The sequence below is a fragment of the Microdochium trichocladiopsis genome (genome assembly GCF_020744255.1).
Source record: "Microdochium trichocladiopsis strain MPI-CAGE-CH-0230 chromosome Unknown B0I36scaffold_4, whole genome shotgun sequence".
Lineage (NCBI taxonomy): Eukaryota > Fungi > Ascomycota > Sordariomycetes > Xylariales > Microdochiaceae > Microdochium > Microdochium trichocladiopsis.
This window is the reverse complement of record NW_025763547.1, coordinates 1,568,278-1,583,496: the sequence shown is the minus strand read 5'-3', so window position 1 is coordinate 1,583,496 and position 15,219 is coordinate 1,568,278. Positions and strand designations below refer to the sequence as shown.

The window sequence follows — 15,219 nt, the reverse complement described above, 5'->3', positions numbered from 1 at the left end:
GAGCTTATGGTTTGTCCGTCTTCGTAACCAAATTATATGCTGTGCAATGGTGCATTGGGAGGCTTGGGGAAAGATTGAGGAAGCTTATGATGTTGACTGGGTCTCAGTAACAACTGAAAGACGAATCTGAAGAAATGGAGCTATGCTCACTAAGACTTTTTGAATATCGGGAAGCGCATGTAAGGATTGGTTGAGTACTTATCGAGATTAATGACAGATATGAAGCAAGTGAGTGTCTGTATGTGCTATGAATTGATTGACTTTTCTGGAGTATACGCTTGGAGTAGTGATCATTCTCTCATAGTTGAGCTATTTATATTCAACAACGCAGCTAGGTCTAGGCGGATCTTGTCTCTGCTAAGTTGTGAGGGAAGATGGCTCTACCTCCTCTTGTACGTTGTGAAAGCGGATCTATAACAATTCACTACGATATAAAGACGAGTGGCAAAAATGATGGCTTGCAGCTACAAGAGTGTTTATGCTGCTGGTCAATTATAGCAGAGCGTTGTAAGAGGTCTTCGGAGGAAATTTATAAGCACGAGGTGTATAATCCAACTTTTCACTTAGCATTCGACTCCCAAAAGGCAGAAGAAATACCACTAGCAATCTTTGCAATCCAAACAGCAATTATGATCAGCTCTATCATATCGAAAGTCATGATGGCTGTGGCAGTAATGTTGTTGATCCAGACTGAATGTTCAAACAATATTGAAAGCCGTATTCATTCCAGAGACTGAATACTTGTTATTATGACACACAGATTGAGGTAATGAATTACGACTATCGCTGTTTAGCCTAAGGTAGGGGATTCATATTCACAAAAACGCAAAGTTAGTCAGCAGTTTAGTAGATCGTCCACCTCGGCCAAACGCTCGCGGTATCACAATGTGCGATATGGAATAAATACCAGGCAGCCTATCACTTGTTCACTTCGTAGCCTAGTCACCACACAGAAAATAGCTAGGGGAAGGCACAAAGTTAGGGCGGGTAAGACATGTTCGTTGCAGCCAGCTTTCATCTACTCGTCACGAGGTGGTTAAAGTCTACAGTAGTAGTAGTAGTAGTAGTAGTAGTAGTAGTAGTACTTTTCCCGCTGCTCGGCGTTTGATAGAGTCTCCGAACCGTATCACGGCCCCTCGACAAGTTTATAGCTATGGGGGCCACTGGCGTCTTATGGAGCAAGTAGGTGGATGGGACGCACTTCAGAACGTTGTACTACGACTGTGTAGGGCCAAACAATAACAGGGGTGGGTGGCAAAACAACAACTTCATTGAAGGGGATGTAGTTGCAGTAATACTGCCTAGTCAGCACAGAGCGTCCAGATTGACTTTTGCCACGGAATTTCTACTACCTGTTCGCCAAGTACTGCTGGCTACCCACTCTAGATCTGTTTGCACTAAGGTTTCTGCAATAATAAATATGAGGTTCATATTGAGATAAGCGCGACAGTAAATGCGAATCATCACTGATTTGGTCTTCTGTTCTTTCTACAACTACAAACTTTACATACATGAAAAATGTAAAAGCTTTATGGACTCGATGGCTTTTGGAGTTGTCGACTTGTGAGCTCCAGATGATTTTTTAAAGTATCGTTGCTAGTTTTTGAGGCGACATTTTGTTCATTTTGAGCTGGACGTGCTGAATATTATTATGAGTAGCAGTACGCGCTACCTATCTAGGTTTCGCGAGCCCACAAATCTATCGTATAATAAACCGTGCCGAAGCCGAATGACAATTACTCGCTACGTATTCGGTACGCGAAGCTGCGTCTGCGCTGCGTGGTTTCGTCGCGTATCACGAATGGCTCTCACCAGCCAGACGTTCTTTGGGTGAGGTTGGTCGCCATCTCCACGCCTCCAAGCCGGTGTAGCTCATAGATATAGGTGATTCCTAGGGGGGTGGGCGCTCCGCTAATGGCGCTCCCTTACAGAGGTCCTCATGTAAGTCGGCCTCAGTATCCGGGGCAACCAGTGGCAGGTGCTGCAACACCCTACATATTGACGGCGACATTATCGTCGTCGTCGTGATTCCTTCTCTCCTCCTTCAAGCCATCGTCAACCCGAAAGTAAACCTCGTCAGCCGCGCCGACGTCGCGCCGTTCCAGCGTCATCATCAAGGGCCTCTTCGTGGCAAATTAGAGACGCTATTATGGGTGCATTCCGTGTCAGTCTATTCCTCCCGCTGTAGCTCCTCCATATCTGCCAGTCGCCTTTCCTGTTATGCGTTGCTAGTTCGAACTTGACCGCATTCATCGGAATACTCATACAACTTTTTAGGTGTATACATTATACTTTTATGACCTCGGGCGGTATAGACATCATCACTCGACTCTACCTTTCTTCAAAGGATCGATATGGATGCAAGTCTGAACATAGTGCAACTCATATATGCCTTATAGGTAGCTAGACCAAGGCATTCTGCAGAACGTACAGAACTTGCTTTATTGCAGGCTCTATATCTTTCCTATCGAATATCCATAAGCATACGTGGGCTTGTTTCGGCCTCGTTTTATCTGAAGCTTACAAGGTATAAGAAAGATATTGCCAGACTGCATCTACAAAGTCACTCGCTGATTGGGCTGCCTTAGGAAAATCAACGATCAGTCATGGCGGAATCTGTAGGCTGGGTCTATCTAGACAAAAAGATAGTGAGGCAGATGAGAAAATGGAGCTATACTTGAAAGCTCCGCTGTATGAGGCGACGTGACTACACAGGTTGACACGAGACTACTCCGTTTACATTGACTCGGGTTTATTTTTATGCTCATTGACTATATAGCGCGATGTGTTGAATAACGCATGTATTTTCATATCATTCCTCGAGCTTAAGCAGAATTGGTCTAGCCTGCCCAACCGCCACTTAGATTGCGGCTTGTAACATATAAGCTCTGGTATTTGCTGTGTACAAAAAGCACCAGAAAGGTTGTTTGAATAGTATCGCTGCCTTCTTACTTCGCCCTTATCTTTTGCAGAAGAGGGTATACGTCACGGAGTGATATTAGCCCGCCTCTAAGCTCGTTGATTGACATTTGCGAAACGTACTGCGGTGAGATTGCAATTGTTTATACGGTACGGAAACTGCTTATGCTACTATAATTGCTGAAGAGAGGAGAGAATTGTCGAGTAACTTAGGGAAATTATCTTTCTTTGTCGCACACAGCTCGTTATAATGTAAACCGGCTAGCTTTTGTTCCTCACACCGGCATAGTGAATTTATTCGTGTTCGTCTGCTTTTAAGTTCATGTTAGTCTGGTGACCTGCTTATAATGCCAATGAGGAAGTGTTAGTTTTCGGTTCCGTTGCAATCGCCTATGTCGCTGCCATCGAAACATTGTCATCCTTCACCCAGAGCTATAGAGCTATGTTCAAGCTCCCCAAATTTATACTCTTCTATCCTACATGTAATATGTAACTTGGACTTGCTATTCCGGCGTGAAGTACAACATAAATAAAAATCAGTACCACGGTGATTCGAAAAGGCAATTCCTCTTTGTATGGTCGTCTTGATACAATAGAAATAATGCCAATTGTTCTCTTACTGTCATTTACGCCAGACCGAACTGCTGACTCACTCTATAGTATGCTCTAACTGAGAAGACCCGTTCATATGCAAAATAGAGATACTATTGGTTGTCGAGGAGTGGAATGAGAATTTGATATGTCTTTATATTCTTGGCTTTCTTACACGCGACAATAACCATAAGCGCAGGCGCCGCTTAGGCGCGGAGAAGACGCAGCGTGTATTTTTAGTCCAGCCTAAAGGCACGGTTTATTACACGATAGATTCGTAGCACCGCTAAACCCCTAGTACTAGCGGGTCACGCGTACTATAAATAATAATATTTTAGCTTCGCTCCTTATGGACTGGATGTTACCAGCGGATGCCGAAGTACAACGATATAGAAGTCAAGTATTTCCCTCATCATTTGGGCAAAGTGAGGCCTTACTCAGTTGACACTCTTTATCAGCATTACATTCTAGCTTCTATTCAAGGGAGCATCCTCCTCGGGCAACAGAAGAACAGAAGAAACTAAATGCGGAGTTTTCGAGTTGCATAGCGTGCGAAAGCTCCATTAAATTGTTATCGTCCTTTATGCTACTTGAACATTCAATTTCATGGCTGTAGACTAATAGGAAACCAATCCGCTAAAGAGATGGCAGCAGTGTTGCCCTTACTATGTACTTCTTTTCTTATTTCTGCGAGAACTGTTCTATATAGTCTGGTGAACTTGTGGTATATTACCAAGGTGAATATAGACAACCCGAACAGAGGCAGGTATAAAAAGATTATCAAGCATCATTTATATACTGCTCTATCACTACCTCTCACTACACACCGGAAAATATGCCTCACAGCAGTCTACAAGCAGTGTTGCTTCCTCTGATAGACGCGAACACTTCCAGACGCACTTTACTTGTCGCCATCAGGTAGGGGCCTGGTAGCGAAACAATAGCTTGCAGACAGGCTTCTGGTCATGAGGTAAATTTGAATGATAACAAGTAGTTAGGTCCTGAGACCGTTCTTCGATTATGACTAATGGTGCAAATCCTGTGGTCAGCATTTGCTGTTTCAACTAAACCACAGTTTGTTTACGTTAAGTCTGCAATGTTGTTAAACTATGAGTCGATATATGCTCATCCCTTGGACTACTCACAATAGACGGCAATGCGGCAGGATACAGAACCCTAAGCGGGAATTGACCCTCTTGAAAGGATCGAGCCATGGATTATGGAATTATGACAGATGAGAATGTTTATCGCATGGCGGTGTAGCTCTAGGAAAGAGATTCGGGGTGTTGTTGATGAAATCAAGAGTCGACAAGTGTAGGCTTTCTCATGAAACCAATCCACATTTGATTTTTATCTTGGTAGTTAGTCACTGAGGTGAAGAGACAGCGGGTGCATATGGTGTCCCCGTGGATTAAGAAGCGCTCAAATTGAATGGAAGTGAACTTGTTTTTCACCTTGCTTGTTCCCTTGGCTATTTTCGCCATTTGATCGATCATCATATTCTCCAGTTCCCGCGTTGCTGACATTGAAGTCTGGCTTCAACTACGCAGTGGACGAAACACTAAGTGAGTAGGTACTTTACTGGCTGTAAAACAAGTACGGCCCAACAATATGCTTTGTCAAGCTCTGTCCAACCACTTTGTTGTGCGATAAAGGCAGGATACTTGAGTCTACAGATAGCTGTGCAGATATTCCATGTTGTTCCCCTAAGTAGTCCATTCCGTAGCCATATGATTTCCAGGACAGCGCAGTAGATATCTAGTACCTACTCCAGGGTGAGATTTTTCACATTGCGGGAATTTCTGTGAAACACCCAGCTCTTAAATAGCCAAGGACAAGTGCCGCACTGACTTGTAAACCCAAATCATTTGAGCGCTGTGTTAGTACTCTAATGAATTGTCGAAGGTCGATCATATACCACTTGGTTGGTGCTAAGCAGAGGGAGTCCGCCGTGCTGTGAGAATATTTGGAACACCGTTCACACAGATGTATAAGCTACCTTGTCTGTCAGTGATGCCCCCGGGCCGGAGGCGACTTTAAATGTCGCCCTCTAGCCACTCCCGCATATCTTTCACATCCCATCAAATCACCCAGTCTAACCGACCACCGCGGCCTTTGCTGTTACACGGTTAGCGGAAAGTTCACATATATACGGTTCTGAAGCGACTATGCTATGAAACAAATGCAGCACTAAGTCGTAATTTGACAGATACAGAGAAGCAACAATTGATCTATCTAATGGCGTTCGACCTTGCTGCTGCTTGTATGGTGCATTTAAAATAGCATAACGTAATCCACAAGTGACTGAGACACACAAGTGAATGAGACACTTTCCGCCCATTCTTAACCCCCCATTTTCTTTCCTCCTTTTCTCCACCAACAATAATGGGACGACAATCAAATGAAAGCGACCTTATCCTAGCGCTTAATGCGCTCCATTCAAACCCAAAATTAAGCGTACAAAAGGCTGCACTACTCTATAATGTATCCCATGCGACCCTCCCACGACGACGAAACGGCCAAGCTGCGAAACGCGATATCCGACCACCCTGCCAGAAATTGACCTCGTACGAAGAGGACAGTATCGTACGATATATAATCGACCTAGATTCGCGATCGTTTCCACCGCAATTAGGTGGTGTTCGAGAAATGGCGGATCGACTCCTCCGCGTACGCGACGCGCCACGCGTCGGAACGAACTGGGCCTCGAACTTCGTACGACGACGACCTGAGCTCCGTACGCGTTTTAATCGAAGAATCGATTACCAGAGGGTCCTTTGCGAAGATCCGGACGCGTATCACGCGTGGTTTACGCTCGTACGAAACATAATCGCGAAATACGGGATCCACGATGACGATATCTACAACTTCGACGAAACGGGCTTCGCGATGGGTAAAATCTCCGCCGAAACTGTCGTTACGACCTCCGATCGACGCGGGAGGCCAAGAGCCGTACAACAAGGCAATCAGGAATGGGTTACAGTAATCCAGGGTATCGCGTCGTACGGCTATTCAATCCCGCCGTACATTATCTTCGCCGGGAAGGTCCACCTCGACTCCTGGACCGCGAATAGCCCTCTACCGGCCAACTGGGTAATCGCGCTTTCAGAAAACGGTTGGACGACGAACGAGAGAGGCCTAGAATGGGTAAAACACTTTGATTTCCATACAAAGAGTCGTACGAAGGGTACCCACCGCCTCCTTATCCTCGACGGCCACGAGAGCCACCATTCCGTCGATTTCGAGCTCTACTGCAAGGAACAGAATATTGTTACGCTCTGTATGCCTGCTCATTCGTCGCATAAGCTCCAGCCTCTCGATGTTGGGTGTTTTGGACCTCTGAAACGGGCGTACGGTAAAGAAATCGAAGGTCTAATGCGGGCGCACGTAACCCACGTTTCAAAGGAGGACTTCCTCCCAGCCTTTTATAAGGCGTACGACGCTGCAATGACCAAATCAAACATCCAGGCAGGCTTCAGAGCGACAGGCCTAGTACCGTACGACCCGAATTATGTGATTTCGCAGCTAGATGTGAAGTTTCATACGCCGACACCGCCAGGTTCCTCTGCTGGACTACCACCCCCATGGGTTTCAAAGACGCCGAACAACCCAATTGAGACCGAATCGCAGACGAAGTATATTGAAAATCGTATCGTACGACACCAGAATAGCTCTCCGTCGTCCATTGTTCAGGGCCTACGACAGCTAGGAAAAGGAGTTATAATGATGGTGCACGAGCAGGACCTTATGCGCCAAGAAATCGCCGAACTTCGAGATGCAAACGACCGCCTCAGCCGCCGTCGTCGTACGAAAAGAAAGCAGCTACAGAAAGGAGGGTCCCTCACGATTGATCAGGCAAAGGATTTGAAGGCTCAAATCGATGCGACGCAGCAGTTAATAGCGGAAACGAGTCAGAATAGTGGTCGTACGAGGAGGCCCGAAACGCGCGCGCGACGATGTGGCGTCTGCGGCGAGCCCGGGCATAATGCTCGTACGTGTCAGAAAGTTGTATCTGCCTCTGAAGAAGAGGATTCTGAATAGTTTCAATTGATTTAAGGCGTTGTGGTTGAATTCTCTTATACATTATCGTACGAGTACCCTGAAAGTGTCTCATTCACTTGTATGTCTCAGTCACTTGTGGATTACGTTAATCCTATAAGTGCAACACAATGTTTCTCGTCCCGTTACATTATTTTGCGCGGCTTCTACAAGCCGCGCCAGGACGACATGTGGCCTAAATTCTCAATATAGCAGCTGGACTATAACGGCGTCCCCCTCTGTACTGCATTGTTTGACTCTGCAATTTGCAACCATGAAACTTTCGCATGATCTCAGGCTTGCAACGTGTCTTTCTTCTGAAATTGGGAGCTGCCTTTAGATCAAAAATATGACGTGTAGGCACTTGGCGTCAATCCAGATACTTTTCCAGCCCGAATAGACAGAGACATTTGGCTGACTACGGGTTTCACGTGCAATTCGCAATCGTGCTATTTAAGTGGCTGGCCCACTTAAATGGTAGATAATATGGCCAACTAGAATTGTATGCTAAAACCAGGCACTCCTGCTTGGCGAAATGTGCAAAGCGCAGCTGATACATGGTTCTGGGGCCAAAGAACTTGGTTTATCAAAAACAATACATGACATGACATAAGTCAGAGGAAAGCTACTCCGTAGCGGCTAGCGCAGTATCACAGGTATTTGCAACAGAGAAACGTGGTTCAGCTTATGAAAGAGATTGACGCTGGTTGATATCAAGCCAAAGATACATTTTTGTTCTATTTGCATCAACGCGGCCAGTCAGGCGTCAACGGACGGGGGTTTGTCTATCACCCGGATGACGTAGACTACAATGTGCAGCCCAGAATCGTACGGAAAAGTGCCGGCCGATGATCATGACTGCCTGGCAGGGTCGGGGGTAACCTTGACACCAGTAATCTCGTCAATCTCGTTCATAATTTCGGGGGTGAGCTTGTCTAGCACCTCCAGAGCCTTGACGTTTTCAACAATCTGTGATGGCCTACTGGCTCCGGTGATGACGGTGGAGACGTTAGGATTCTTCAGACACCATGCTACTGCAAGCTGACTCTGCGTTATCCCTAAACGATCAGAGACGGCCTTGAGCTTCTTGACCTTGGCAATGTTTGCTTTCCAGGAGTCGTCGCCGTACGTCTTGCGCATCTGCTCGGCGAACCCATCCTTACTGACCGAGAACCGGGAGTCCTCTGGTGGGGCATCGAGCGCGTCGTTGTATTTGCCGCTCAGCATGCCAAAGAACTGGGGACTGAAAGTCGTCAGACCGAGACCGTAGCGCGAATAAAGGCGTTGGAACTGGCCCTCGACACGGTCACGGGTAAGGATATTGTCTGCAGGAGCAGGCCGATCAGTTGACTGTTTCCTTGTTTAACATGTAGTGTTCGTGGATCACACTTACAAAAAGGTTGCTCCACAATAGGCGCAATCATGCGCAAATCCCGGGCAATTCCAACAGCCTCCGCGATCTCATCCGCGCTCCATTCGGATGTTCCCCAGTACAGAGCCATCCCCTTCTCGATCACATAGTTGAAGGCTCTGACAGTCTCTTCCATAGGTGTAAGGCGATCCGGCCGGTGTGCGTATACCACGTCGACGTACTTAAGATCGAGTCTCTCGAGTGACGCCTCGAGTCCCTCGATGATATGCTTGCGAGATAGGCCGTGGTTGTTGACCAAGATTTCGCCGTTGTGTGCACCCCAGTTGAGCTACAGGATGCACAAACGTCAGCATTCGCGTTTGTATCGGTATTCGCGGGTGTCCATTCAAATTCCGGGCCAATCCTGCTCGCTCGGGGGTACTGTACCTTTGTGGTAATAACCAAGTCGGTGCGCTTCCAGCCATATTTCTTGATGGCTTTGCCCATGACGATTTCTGACTTGCCGGCAGTGTAGTTCTCAGCCGTGTCGAAAAAGTTGACACCAAGGTCGTACGCCTGCTTCATACACTCAAAAGTCTTCTCGTCCTCGACGTGGCCGCCAAAAGTGAGCCACCCACCAAGGCCAATTGCCGAGACATGGAGGCCGGATCTACCCAACCTTCGGTAGATCATACCAGTGTTGCGGGGTTCTGCCCACGCCATGTTTGCTGACTCTCTTGGAGGTAGGAGGACTTGAAATGGCGGCAAAGTCGCGGAAGGGGAAGGTCAGACTCCAGGAGAGCTGCTAGAACAAGAAAATAGACAAACGTCTAATTATCTCATAAGGATGGGAGAAGATGGCGAAAAAGTGACCCTGCGCACGTGGAAATCTAAGTGGGTGAGGGGTGCAGGCTGGTGTGGGACGTGGAGATGGCGCCGGAGAAACTCTCGGGCTTGCCGCTACGAAAGTGACTCCCCAACCGTGCGGAGTAGACTCCCCACATCGCTAGTCGCCGGTATGCGGCAGGCAACGAAAGCCAGGCGAGGCTCGCTCGACTTTTCTCCATTGACCGACTTGGCGTGCTAGTCAGTTTGGCCCCTATTTCCCCCAGCGCAAAAATGCTCTGCCACCAGTACTATTTCAAACATGACGGCCGATGGATAGGGTATGACCACAAGACCGTGTTGTGAGACAATTTCGTGGCTCGTGGCGTTCAGTGAAATTGAGGGTATTGGTGCCCTATCCTGGCAGGGCTTACCATCGCCTGCGCAGCGCCCGCCCATACAGTAATGTTGCTGAGAGTCACCATGAGCAGGGTTGACCGTTCAAGCCGGTGTGATTCAAGGACTGACACCATTCCATGGCATATTCGACAATGGGGATAGTTCCTCGTTTGTAGCGCCTTGGATCTGGTCCAAGATCATTCTGGTAATGGGAGATGGCGTACGGAGTGGCACATTGGCGTCGAATAAAGGCCATGTCATTCCCTGCAGTGTAGTGGCCTCGCCCACGCGATCCCTCGGAGTCGAAATACCCGATATCCTGCCGAGCATGCCGTTTTGTAGCAGATCCTCGAGATCAGTCCACGCTGAGACCTGCACCGACGCTCCGGTTGACTGGGAATTGTTTGTCTGGGGCAAGTGACTGGTGGTACCATCTTCAGGTAGTTCCTCAACCCGAGGCAGAGGCGAAAATGTAAGCGGGGTGGGAACACCCGCTCGCTGTATTGTTGCCATCTTGAGCCACAGAGAAGCCAGGAGCGCTCGATTGCCGCCCCTAGAAGAGGACAACATCCTCTGGAGGCCCTGTAAAACCTGCTCAGGCTCGTCGAGAGAGACGACGGGGAGGTTGTTGTGTGCTATGGAGTCAATAACAGCCGAGGCGATTTCAAACGTCTTGAACTCGATAGCGGCACCATGCGCGTCGATGGCAGCTTGAGGGACTTGCGCCACGAAAGACAGCAGGTCGCGAGCGATACGAATTGGGTCCGTGATGGCATTACTGGACATGCCGATCCGCGAAGCCGCTCTCCATAGGACGGCGCGCATCCACTGCCCTGTCACGAACAGATCTGCGCGTTGGACATCGTTGCTGGCCGTAGTGTCGATGGGCATCTGAGAGAGACTCGCTTGGAGTAGCTCGAGGCTGTCACGTGCGGCTGAGACGGTTGGCACATCAGCATCAGACTGGAGGATGCCCGTATCGAAGATGCCTGAAGCCTGGAAAGACCAAAAAAGGTTGACCAGCTTTAGAAAAGATGTAAGAACCTCGCCATGGGGTGCAGGAAGGAAGGTACTGGGTCGCAAGACTACGGGAAGCTCATACAGCATGGCGACACCGCGTTCTGTGACGAACAGGAGCCATATAATTCTCCTCCGCATCTGTTGTTCAGGCTCGGGAAGCGTCGCGTATGAGGACTCACGGTCGAGACGAAGGATCTGGGCGATGGTCAAGGCCTCGCGCAAGTGCATGAGGGACCTGGGTCCGCCAGGCTGGAGATTTTCGTAGAAAACATGGCGGAAAAAGCAGGTTCGAAGAGCCGTGAGATCTGCACAGCCATCGTGGCTACCTGGGACAGGCGAGGCGGGCGAATTGGGTAGGCGTAGCTGGGCAATCGCACCCAGACGGATGGCTTCGGCGAGCAGCAGGATGCGCGGGTCGCACGGCCCTGGAGCACTAAGCTCCTGGACAAGGGCGGTGGTATCGACAATGGGCCAGACCGGATAAAGACGCTGCTCATAAAGATGTACAAAGTTTATGAGGTCGGGTATCCGGGGCTGTGGAACGTTTGGCGGAGGGTCGCTCAGGCTGGCGCTGTCGTCGCTGTAGCCAGCAGCCGAGCCCGTGTCTGCGATCGGAGCTCCCGAGGACGCCTGGACATCTGAAGCTAACGGTTGCGCATGTGACCCGAGCTGGGTCTGGGCGATACGCAGTCTCGTCTTGATGCGCAGATTTCGAGGGCCTCGTGTGCCCTGACGCTCGTGAAACGTACAGTCGATGCCGGAGGCGAGGCAGGCGGTGCAGGGCGGCGTCTCTGAGCATTTGATCTTGCGGATCTTGCATGCGTCGCAGGCGCGGCGGACAAGCTTGCCGCGCGACGCCTTGGGCTCCGGCATGGCGGGCGGGAAGCCGCGTGTTGTGGTGTGTAAATGAGGTGAGGGCAGAGGCGGGAAGAGGTGGCAGCAAGACGGCAGTCGGCAACCACCCGGACGTGTGGGGAAGGGAGCACATCCGGCGCCCAGCCGGAGCGGGGGCCGGGACCGGCGATCTTGGGGTTGGGGGCGGATGCCGTGCCGTGCCGGGCGGGCGGTCAGGCAATGCGACACTCAAATCGGTCAGCAGGAGAAGGGTTCGCATACAGAGGTGGGAGACGCAAAAGGGCTCGCAACGGCGAGAAGAAGAATAAGCAAAATGCACGGGCTCGGCTTGGAGGATCGAGCTAGGGGGCGCATCTGAAGCTGCAGCAACAGCAGCTAGCCGCGGCGAGCCGGCTGCAGAAGCCCTCCCAGGCATGGCGGCACGCTAGCCCTAAGGGGCGGCGGCGGTTGTGGGCTCGGGGGCGGCAGTTGCGAGCACTAAAAGCGCGATGGCGCGGCTCGAGTTTGCGCCAGCACGTGGTCGAGACCACCAACCCCGGTGATTTCACCTCGAATGCGCTAGTGGCCCCTGGATCTCCTATGTGACTCTAGCGCCAGCAGGGCCTTGCTTATTTGGAAGGCTCGCGGTGAGGAATCGACCCACGGCGGTCTCCGTCTGGACCGCGAGACTGCGGTCATTTAGTGCCTTGTTGAGCCATGCTCTCGCTGGGGCCCGATTCTCCTTCCCTTTCAGGACGGATCCCCATCTCACCGTCATCACCAGCACCCTCGATCATCACGCTCACTGTCAACACAAGGCAGGTGCCACGCCACTCGTCCTTCCCGTCTCCGCACTGCTGCCCGCTTCCGGCCCTGTTTCATAAAAACAAAACACGGCTACATGGATCTCGCTGCCCTGCACGCCGCTCGACACGCTTTCCCCCTACAGGGCCAGATACCCGCTCATCCCGGCGTTTAGTTCACTTAGATACCTAGCGGAGGTATGTGCGTGTCATGCACATTCGCTGACAACTTGCACCTAGAACATGATGGAGTAGCGAAAGCGGTCAATTTCGAGGCCGAGTCTACGGTAAGGCCCATCGCCTCCTCGCGCACTCTTCAGGGCCTTCGCACGGAGTTCGCAGCTGCTGTCCTTGTTTGAAGCCGTTCTTTTCCCTTCGACACTAAGTCTCTGGTCGTGGCTAAACTATGATTACACATTTGTATTTCCCTCACTCGCAGGATGGTATCACCTATTGTGATAGACCTTCACGCCGTGAGCTGCTCTGCAGGTCCAGATATGGAGCCTCTCCAAGACTTGCCACTCGGTCTCCCGCACGAGCCGCGTCGTAGTCTGGGCGCGCTGTGTTAGTATGAAGTTGGCAAGACAGTGATATGGTTAGAAATATAACTCACCATAGGTCGCGCAGTGTAACGTTGATCTATTGTCCCAGATGGCCGCGTCGTTTTTGCGCCACTTGAAGCGGACTTGGGCGTCATGGTTTTGTGTCACCAGATTGAACAGGTATGCCAGCAACACATCCGATTCGTCCTTGGTCACGCCGTTGATGCGCTTGGTGAAGCCCTTGTTGATATAGACAGACTTCCAGCCAGTCACCGGATTCGTCCGCACGACTGGGTGCGTGGTCTTGAGGTCAGATCCCTGATTGAGTGGCGAGCCTCGGACGCCCTTGCGTAGAGGGTTGCCTAGGCGCTCAGCCTCATCGTGGAAAAAGTTGGCATCGTGCGTGGCTGTCAGACCCTCCAGAAATTTTCTCATGGGTTCAGACAGACGGTCGTAGATCTCGTAACCCGAAGCCCACAGCTGCCACCGGGTATTAAGTATTAGCTCATGCGAATTTCTACTGAACTTCTCGAACCGCAAAATCCGAGCAGACTGGGGCAAGACGTGGTGGCCCACGCAAGTAGACCACCAGGGAGAAGGCCGTGACTTACAGTATCGCCGCCAGTAACCGGTAGTGTGTGGATCTTGAGCATGGCATAATCAGAAGGCACCTTCTCAAATGTGATGTCACTATGCCATCCCGTGCTAGCGAAGCGCGAGACATCACTAAGCTGGTGAGTCAAGCCGCCACCCTTCTTCTGTTTCTCGCTCGAGATGACCGAGATCTGGTCCCCCAGCTCGCTCCCCTCTTCGGTCAGAGGGTGCACATGCAAGCCCGACGAGGACGGGCAGCCAGCAAGAGTGGAAAGACGGATGATGAAGTCCTTCATCTCGGTGGGAGTGACATCCTGGTCGCGCAGGAACACAACACCACGCTGGGAGATGGTTGCCGCCAGATCGCGGATGGCGACATCATCCCAGGCGAGGAGATCGCGGATCTGCAAACCAAAGTACTCACGGCCAATGATGGGGGTGAGGTCGTTCTGCTCGAACTTGTCAAGGGAGCCCGAGTAGACGAGCGGCTTCGAGATGGAAGGCCTCGCGTCCTCGTGGCCGCCGACAAGGGACGTTGCGACAGAAGGCATGGCTGTCTACATGGTATCGAGCGTTAGCTTGTGATAATTGACAAGCTGGTCTGGTGTTGGGCGGTGGGACAAGCGATGGTGTTGGACAGGGGTGCGATGACGAGCTTCTGCACGAGCTCGGCACAAGACTGGAACAGGCCGGGAGCAGTGCCCGTTGCCTATGAGCCTTTCGGGCCGGGAAGGGTCCTTGCTTTCAAGTGTACATACCAGGCTGACGTGGTTTATGTGGAAGTCTATGGGCAAGATTGATTGAGGCCTTCGTTGCGGGCGACTGGCTATTGCCCTCTCTACGCAGCGGATCCCATGTTCGTGAACCGGCGCGGACCTATTTATCGTGCTGCCGAATGAGGAGCAGCAGAGGGCGAAGACGCCATCGGACCCCATAATGAGACGACGAGCTGAGTCTCCGAGATTTTCTCCGCTGCGCCCCCAACACCAGGCTGCTCCAATCGCAAGACCGCCAGGCGAGTTGGAGAAGGCGGTTGCCAATTCCCCGGCTTAATGCGGGGGTGGGCCGGGCGCGCGCCGGTGATGAGTCGAGTTTTCCTCGCCGTCGGCCGTGGTGCTGTTCTAGGGGCCAGCCCAGATCGATCCCTTGCTAGGGCGCTCCCGGCGCCGTGGATAAGACCGGGCAAAACGCTATTTTCCCTCTCGGGTTCATGGCCCGATGCCAGCATACGTTCTAAGCTATGGCCTGCTCCGCCGACCCAACATCTGGAAGTCCCCAAGGGGCGGACCGTGATTGCATAACC

General features: G+C 50.9%; 3 protein-coding genes across 3 annotated transcripts; all 3 read right to left on the bottom strand.

Annotated features, from left to right (window-relative positions):
- Positions 1-8,400: 8,400 nt before the first annotated feature.
- Positions 8,401-9,622, bottom strand: B0I36DRAFT_241847 (NADP-dependent oxidoreductase domain-containing protein; the record flags this gene model as incomplete). Its single annotated transcript, XM_046149868.1, has 3 exons — positions 8,401-8,873; positions 8,942-9,248; positions 9,347-9,622. 3 exons carry the CDS (start codon positions 9,620-9,622, stop codon positions 8,401-8,403), a joined length of 1,056 nt encoding a protein of 351 aa, XP_046013871.1.
- Positions 9,623-10,240: 618 nt separating this feature from the next.
- Positions 10,241-12,016, bottom strand: B0I36DRAFT_361770 (uncharacterized protein; the record flags this gene model as incomplete). Its single annotated transcript, XM_046158538.1, has 1 exon — positions 10,241-12,016. One exon carries the CDS (start codon positions 12,014-12,016, stop codon positions 10,241-10,243), a length of 1,776 nt encoding a protein of 591 aa, XP_046013870.1.
- A 1,214-nt stretch (positions 12,017-13,230) lies between these two features.
- B0I36DRAFT_361769 (putative TfdA family taurine dioxygenase) lies at positions 13,231-14,467 on the bottom strand (the record flags this gene model as incomplete). The annotated part of the gene is made up of 3 exons (XM_046158537.1): positions 13,231-13,331; positions 13,394-13,802; positions 13,934-14,467. 3 exons carry the CDS (start codon positions 14,465-14,467, stop codon positions 13,231-13,233), a joined length of 1,044 nt encoding a protein of 347 aa, XP_046013869.1.
- Positions 14,468-15,219: the final 752 nt, after the last annotated feature.